We start from the raw sequence: 8646 nt of genomic DNA on the forward strand, positions 1-8646 counted from the left end.
TTGAAAGTAGTGGTTTTGTGAGTGGTACTTTCCAAGCATCACAGCCAGGGAACCAATAGGATTTAACTGTGTGTTCACCAGTTTGTTGGCCAAACGGACAAATCATCCCCCAGATCTCAAACGGTTAGATATCAATATCATCACTCTGTGATGTTCACTACCTTCCAATTGTGGTTGGAATTCTGTAATTTACACTTTTGATGAAGCCACTTTCCCTGGCTTGGTTTCTGTTAAGACTGCCTACCTACGTGCCCCTGAATGACTTTCAGCAGAGGCCAGAGAACGGGTTTCACATGTAGGTGGAGAGAGAGGGAGCGTTTTTCCAGTTGAGAGAAAGTGAAAGCTGCATCCCTTACTCAAAACACAGCCTGGCTGGTGGCTGGTCTACTGAGGCTGTTGGTGCAGAAATTGGTCTCTGACTAAAACCAGAACCTGACGTTTACCGTTGATGTTTAAGATCCCTGACCCATTTTCTACTCTCACACTCAAATATCTCTGTTTGGCCAATTATTTATGGAGATAAATAACATACACCAAATAACATGGGCCCACAAATGCAAGATACATTGCCGACAGCTGATTTAAACAGTTTAAAGATGGGTGTGTTCTTTAAATCCCTCCCTGCTGATTCATTGTAAGCCCGGCCTCTGGACAAGGACACCAATGAAAGGCCTACAATATAAATCTAGACTGGGCATGCAGTGGGTTCTCTCCCTGTGAGAGAGAAGAGCATTGGGAACGTTGACATTTTTATTGTCTCTCTTATGTCTCCAGGCTAGTCTGCTATAGGCCGGTCCCCACTTCCTTACCCAAAATCCTCCACTGCCTCCTGTCCCCTCCTCCAAACACCAGTTTCCATGACGTTAAGGCTCGTGTTTATGGCCGTACAAGGTCATGTGAATTTTATGAGCTGTCCATGTGCCCTCAGCATACGAGCAGGTCCATGTGTTCAAACGTATAGGGAAATAAAGCCGTGTGCTGCAGTATGTATCATGGACATCTTAATGTGTCATTACAGTAATCACTTTACCTTCTGGTTCAGCACTTGAGCTTTTGGGAGACGCACAGGCCTTTCTAACTCCTGTTAAAATGTCCTCTTTGGTTGCCACCACCGCAGCACAGTTTGCACACGCCTAAATTATCTAATACCACAACTACTATTAAACAAATATTGAATTTAGCTTCAGCATCGTTGACAATATCGTACAAATACTGATATGACATGAACGGTGATGTAACGTTGAGTCAAAAATGTGGATGAAGTACAAATTCCAGTTAGAGGAAAATACCTAACTAATAATAATTTATAATAATTTATAATCGAAATAGTAATCAGATTTTCAGTATATATATATATATATATATATATATATATATATATATATATATATATATATATATATATACTGTATATAAAACTTTTGCATGTAAATCGAATCATATGAACGATCACATTAAGTGTAGGTTTATATCACATGAATGGCTAAATAGTTTATGACTGGTTTACTCCATTGCTTCCATTACAGTATATCAATAGTCAATTGATGTAGTCAATTGATATCAATAGTAGATCTTTCCCAAACGAAACAATGGCTGAGCTGAGTTTACACACTGGCACATGAAACCTGGCTGTATCCTTGTAGGAAAATCATTAACTTCCATCACTCTGGCTTTATCGCCTTAATAAACAGTGTGCAGCTTTGGCAGCGCTGCTCTTCAAAACTCAAATGACTGCTGTGAAACACGGGGGGCTGCTCTGTGTATGAAGCTGGATGCCGGGACAGGTTATGTTAATGACAAAGTGTCCCTGGCCCCCACTATTTGGACAAAATGTTCCAGGACGAGACATTTATATTTCCGTTTCACTAGCCCTGTGATGCATCACAGGTAGTGAAACGGAGCGTGCTATAAACGTCTCGTTCCCAATCCTTTCAACAGCCACACACCAACGTCACCATAATAATTGGTTATTAAATTGCATACAGATTGTGAAATGTGCTGAAATGTCATCCAGAAAAAAGGGTTATCTCGCTGACCCTGACTCAGGAGGTTATAGGCACAAGAATTCCAATGTACCTGTGCAAATGGCAATACATCTCTCTAGAAATGCATGGTAGTTGTCTGCTAAAACATGAAAACACCTACTAGTATTCCTGCTACAGTATGTTTACCAAAGCTGACAATAAAACGGTGCAAAACTGCAATAAAGTTATGTTTCTAACCATCTAGATATTGTCATGCCATTTTGCTTTATTAAACATTATGGTGCAGAGACACTGGGGAAAAGCTGGATGAAAAAAGTAACCGTCACATATCAAATATTTAACTGAGGGCACCTAGAGCTGATAGAGGTATAAATTATGGAGCAAAACAATCAAATTTTGAACGGAGGGCAACAACCTCTATATTAGTAGTATTATGGACTGAGACAGGAGGTGAGGGTTGAGGTTTTACGCAGAATTCAAACCCAAATGTCACCCTATATAGGTTCCTGGAAGGCAGCAGTGCTGTGCTGTGAGGTGCCACCTAATTTTTAATATGTGTGAAAAGGAAGTAGCTCGCGGCGGTTTGCAGTCAGGTGGTAATGTAGCTTGCAGTAAACAGGAACTTCAAAGTGTGAAGTTCCTGCTCCTGACAGCTCGACCACAGGCACGAGGCCTGTCGCTCGACGTCGTCTTAAGAGTTGAGTAACAGCGCCCTCTGGTGTCGTTTCACAATTCACACTTGTGAAACGTTGAACTCTGTGGATTAGATTGTAATTTGACGAGAAGTCGAATGAATGAATATGAAATGTCAACACACATTCAAATAAGCATATCTTCTTCAACTATTGTCACATTCCAATGTCTGATACATCATCTGAATGAGTACAATCTGCACTTTCATAATCTGAAAATAAAGACCATGGCCTCACTTGTTACCTAAACACCAGTCACTGTCACATATGTCCATGACACACACTGACAAGCAACACAAATGTGTTTTGTCCCAAACTTGACACACAGATGCGCCGACACGTTTTGACTTTTAGAGTAAAGTACGGTACTCCACCTGAGAGCAGCAGAAGTCTGTGGTTTGATGCAGTGAGCATGTCCAGCTGTGTGTTTTCAATGGATGCTTTAATATAAATTATTATAACAGAGACAAAGAAAGAGAACTTTAAAATGGGAAATTCAACCCGGGAACGATACTCACCTTATTCCTATGATCCTGGACAGCTAAGTCACAAATGCCACAAATTAGGCCAATTAAATTAATTTGGGATTTCTAGCTAACAAAGATACTGAACTAAGGTGGATCGCAGGAATAACGTGTGAATTCTGTTTGAGGGTGCCGTTTCCCTTTTAAGTTTGAAGAATTACAGCACAAGTGTCCGACAAACTGGAGCAAACATTTGTGTCTTAAAATCAGTCCAGAGGGATTTTGCATAGAGAATTATGCATTATTATACAAAGTTTGTGCGCACTGTCAAAAATTCCATATATCCACACCATGTCCTTCATTGCCTTTTTGATTTGGATTTTGGGGGTCATGACTTACCCCGGTAAAAACCATCCTGATCACGTGACCTCACATTCTGTTTCGCGCTACGTTAACAGTCTGGACTTCCAGGTGCTCGCATCGGTTTCAGTGGGTAATAGTTCTATTATACAATCTATGGTGGGAGTACTTGCCTTGACAGACAACTCCTTCAGCCAATCAGCGTTGCCAAATCCAATCCAAATACACTCAGAAGAACGGCGAAAACGTCTTTTCCGTCGAGAACCCCTCCTGGTGCATTACCGGCACTCTTGTTATTGTTTAATTGTTGTTAAGTGAGTCTATTTCTGCAATAGCTGCACTTATGGCTGTGTTACTGTTTTTAATGTGTTAAATAGCTGACTATATTCTGACAGCAATAGAGTGTTGGCTCAGTAACATGAGTCTACCAGTCCCTTTGCGTTAAACAGAAGAGAAACCTTTCTGGTAACGCGGTTCTCATTCCCAAGTAGTCAAATACCGACGCTTTGGGTTGGTGTTCTGGACCGGTGTCATGCCGAGTTTTGCACCCCTGCCGAGAATTGCATCCCCACCTTCCGGGAGCATATTGTAATGATTTAAACGGAAACTTAACTGTTTAAAAATGATATGATTGTCTGGGTAGACGTCATCTCCAAGCCAGGGGGTCTGTCCTGGCTCATGGAGACCGACTTTGATGCATTAGATCCGTGTGGAGGTGACTTCCATGCTTGGGGCTCTCTTCTGGCTCATGGAAGCCGACTTTGGTGCTTAAAATCCGGGTACAGAGGACCTCGAGACCTGGGGATCTCTCCTGGCTTTAGGGGGGTGCAAATCTCGGCAGTTTGTACCTGCCGAGATTTGCATCGCTGTTTTTAAGTTAAAACAGCCCCAAAATATGGTGGGGGTGCAATTCTCGGCGGGGGTGCAAAACTCGGCATGACACCGGATCACCAACCCAAAGCGTCAGTATTTGACTACTTAGGAATGAGAACTATGTTGCCTCAATCCTTCCTCGAGAATCGTACTCGTGACTTGTACAGACTACCCGATGGTCGTCAGTCGCTGTTTTTTCACACTACAAAATTTGCTGTCTTGTAAGCAGGAGTTTTTCTGTCATTTTGGTCACACTATATGACTGAGCTGCGACAGAGCATCACACATTACACCATATTTCACCAGGAGAATCTCCGACGAGTCCACAAACGGAGTGTCATACGGGTCTGCTCACGGCTTTAATTCTAAACACACCTTCTCCGCATAACAAATAGTGTCATTCTACTAGGGGTGGGGGGGGGGGGAATAAATGCATAGATGTAGATGCATCGCAATGTGGACGCGGGCGATTATGAATCGGTTCACAAATGTCAAAAATCTATTATCTAACGTTGAAAACGTGATGTTGACGGAACGAAAAGGCAAAACTCAACATTCGCTCAACTCAACACTCACATGTGTTGTATTAATAAAGGATAATGTTAGTAAATTCATCTGTTTATTTTAATTATGGATCATTACATTGCAATTGAAAACGCACAAAGTAGTGTGAGAAAAAAAAAATTCTCGCATTAAAAAAAGTGATGCATCAAGATGCATCGATAATCGTTTTATCATTGCATCCTAGCCCTCTGAATCGGAATCGAATCGGGGAGGTGCCTAGAGATTCCCACCCCTACATTCTGCACAACTGGTTCAAAGATTTATTAAGTTGACTGCTATCTCAAATATTATTTAGAGTTTCAATAGATCATAAAATTATCTTAGTAAACATCTAAGGTTTGCATAGCTATTTAAATGCTTTTAAAATTATAAAAAAAAAAAAGATGGTGGTGGGACAGCAGCCTGCTGCAGACAGCAGACATCGCCCGGCCGTGTCTGCCTCACTAGGCTCTGCTCTCCCGACACGACCAGATATTTAGCAGGCTAGATATCTGTCGGACCTCCGGGACTCATCGGCGAGCACTCTGCGAACTCCCGGCCCGCGTCTGTGGACAGTTCTTACTTAACAAGCGACTGCGAGTGCCCTTGCTAACATGATTTCCCGGCGAGCTCCAAAAACTGCTCGCCTAGTCCTGAAGTCTCCTAGTCTGAACTAGGCATTATAGCATCTTTAACGTTACCGCTCATTGCTTTTAGAGACGCCATTACTGTTTTGCCAGCGCGCGTCCCCTGATAGGCCCGGATAGGTTGTCAACTACGGCGCAGATCCCTGATTGGCCTGGTTACATTATAATTCCTGGAAATCCAGACTGATCCATGGAGAGAAACAACAATGTGCGGTCACATGATCAGGATTGTTTTACCAGGCTAGTCATGAGTCTCTCTTCCAAGGAGTGAGCAGTCTTTCACCTCATGCAGCGACACAGGTCAGCCTTGCCGGGGCTCAGCTGTACGTGTGGATGATTCTGTGTCTCTTCAGATGGTGCATCAGGATAAAGGTCTTTCCGCACTGGGAGCAGCTGTAGGGTCTCTCCCCGCTGTGCGTGCGCTGGTGGACCCGCAGGCTGCTCTGCTGGGTGAACCTCTTGCCGCACTGGCCGCAGCCGTACGGTTTCTCCCCCGTGTGCGTGCGGTGGTGGATGCTGAGGTGCGACGAGCACTGGAAGCTCTTCCCGCAGACCGAGCACCAGAAAGCCCGCTTCCTCTTGTGGCTCTGCTGGTGCAGCTTGAACTGGTGCAAGCGGCCGAACGCCTTCCCGCACTGCGTGCAGATGTAGCCCCGCGTCGGGCCCGAGCCGACTCTGTGCGGGGCGCTGGGGTGGTAGCCGCCTGCCGTGAACGCGCCGCGCGCGTGACTCACCGCCGGTCTCTCCGCGGCCGCAAAGACCCGCTCCGGGTGTTCGCTCGCCTGCCTCGGATGCGAAGCGTGCGAGGCGTTTCTCTGGGAGTACAGCTGGTCCTTCTGTCTGTCTTGGGCAACCTGAGGTCTGGACGTGGACGACTGAGGAGCATCCTTTTGAAACTCGCTGCTGTAGCTCCCGTTACACGGCCGCTGTGAGGAGGACTGCGGGACACTATTGGACTTGCCAGTGGTCTGGGTGTCTGCGTGGTCAGGGAACGTACTGGAATACTCCTCCACTACGCTGGAGAAGTCCGGAAAACCATCGTCAATGTCGTCCCCCTCGATTATGGACGTCCAAAGCTGATTCTCTCTTTCGTCCATGGCAAAATCGGCGGGAAGACGATTCTGTTTGCCGCCGCCGTGTTGGCATCCATCTTGACTGAACCCTGACTGGTCCTCCTCCTTCTCTGTTTTGACTGCAAACTGAAGGCTGCTGATGTCGTCTGCATGCTGGCTGGAGCTGTACGGCTCACTGAACTGGCTGGGAGGCTTCTGAGCGGCGGCCTCTGTGTGGGTTGGCTGGCGGCCCTCCTCAAATCGCTGGCTCTCAGCAGAGTACTGTATAGCAGCGCCTGGAAGACACGGAGGTTAGGAGAAGATCAGAAGGGGCCTTGATATCAAATTCAACCAAATGACTCAGGTAGCTTGACGGACTCACCGATTGGCTCAGCAGAATCACTGCTCCAAAGCACTTCCTCTGGACTCTCTTCTTTTATTGTGAAGGACAGAGCGGCGTCTTCGATCTCAGGAAACTGCAGAAAGAGATTGAATCAATTTGACTTTTGCTCCTGTTCCTGTATTGTTGAACACGATGCACTTTACTATGTGCTGGGATATCGTGCTGTTTTGAGGGGCTACTGTGCCGTAAATGTAAATTCTGTGTTGCATATTGCGGTCTACTGTGTACTGTATGTATATTGTGTACTGTTTTTTGCTTTGTTGTTGTAAGAGAGTGAACAGAAACTAATTCCAAATAACTATGTTGACATGGCAATGACATTATTGAATCTTTGATAAGAATCAAGACATTTTTAACAAACCTTGATCTCTCCAGTGGGATGCGGACAGTTGTTCCCCACATTGGTCCCTCTGTCCATGTAGTTTTCTGGGTGCAGAGCAGGAGTAGGAATTGAGTGCAGCAAACTCATCACTTCTTTCTAATAAGGCAAATGCAATTGCTACCCAGATCTCTCTATGCTTACTGTATACCAACATTCAGCAGCCTACATTGAAGCCTAGAGTCATGTTTGTGTTGTTATCAAAAATGATTAGAGTCTCTGTTATCACATCATGGTTATTATAAGGCTTAAGATCCGTACAGGTTAATTAGCAAGAACCATCAATTATGAGTAGCCTAGGCTACAGACGCAGCACTGACCGCTTACCGAAACCACGTTGCAACTGTGCGTTCTTATTTTCCATCCGTAATAATTTCCTTTTCAGCATGTCGTTCTCGCTTTGCTTCCGAGAGATTTCCAGATGTAAAAACGCACATTTGTCATCGACTAGTTTGGAAATTTCTGCCACTGATGCCTTCACCAAAACCTCCATGATAGAGGATAACTGCGTCTGAAAAGGAATACACGTTGCCATGTTGATTTATGCACGGTGACGTATGAGATAAAAACGTCTAAGAATTAAAATCCTATTTCATGCAACGATGTAATAATTTACAAAAAGACCAACGCACTACAAAAAAATTGTACATCCCCCGTTTGTTTCTCTAGCCGAACCTTTCTTCCGTGTGGCGGAGTGATCTACCGTAAATCCTGGAATAGAAACCAGGAAGCGAAGGTAAAAGAAAATAAGCAGCATAATGGGGAAAAAATAGAAAAGAAAAAGTGACTGGTATTCATAATTATACAGAGAAAAATCTAGTTTAGTGTATAATTAAAGTAGAAAAATCTAGTTTAGTGTATAATTGAAGTAGTTTAAAAATATATGTTTTGATAGCATTTGGATTTATATTCCAAAACTCATTTTTTGGATGGGGAGGTGAAAACTTTCATGATAATTTGGTCAAATATAACAGTAAGTTAATTATGAAGATGCAATTAAAGTCACAAATGATAACAATACTCCAAAATAATATTTTGAATGAGAGTGAAATTACTCCAAACTTGAGTCATAGCCCATATTAATTGCACAGGAGACAAGTAAGATATTAGACATTTAAGCTACATACACATATTTAGGCTACATTGTAGTAGCCTACTCTGATATTATAGGTTAACTGGGTAACAATTGAGAATGATTTCCAATGGCATTTCCAAACTTTGATGTGCAAAATTAATCAAATCAAATTC

General features: G+C 43.7%; 1 protein-coding gene across 1 annotated transcript; it reads right to left on the bottom strand.

The window, feature by feature from the left end:
• Positions 1-5194: 5194 nt before the first annotated feature.
• LOC310792156 (uncharacterized protein) lies at positions 5195-8013 on the bottom strand. Its single transcript, XM_083653880.1, has 4 exons — positions 7726-8013; positions 7381-7445; positions 6999-7092; positions 5195-6912 (listed from the first exon to the last, which is right to left on the bottom strand). The coding sequence occupies exons 1-4, from the start codon at positions 7931-7933 to the stop codon at positions 5882-5884; spliced, it is 1398 nt and encodes a 465-aa protein (XP_083510006.1). The 5' UTR covers positions 7934-8013; the 3' UTR covers positions 5195-5881.
• Between the last annotated feature and the right edge of the window lie 633 nt (positions 8014-8646).

The sequence above is a fragment of the Poromitra crassiceps genome, assembly GCF_964638095.1.
Source record: "Poromitra crassiceps genome assembly, chromosome: 17".
Classification (NCBI taxonomy): Eukaryota; Metazoa; Chordata; class Actinopteri; order Beryciformes; family Melamphaidae; genus Poromitra; species Poromitra crassiceps.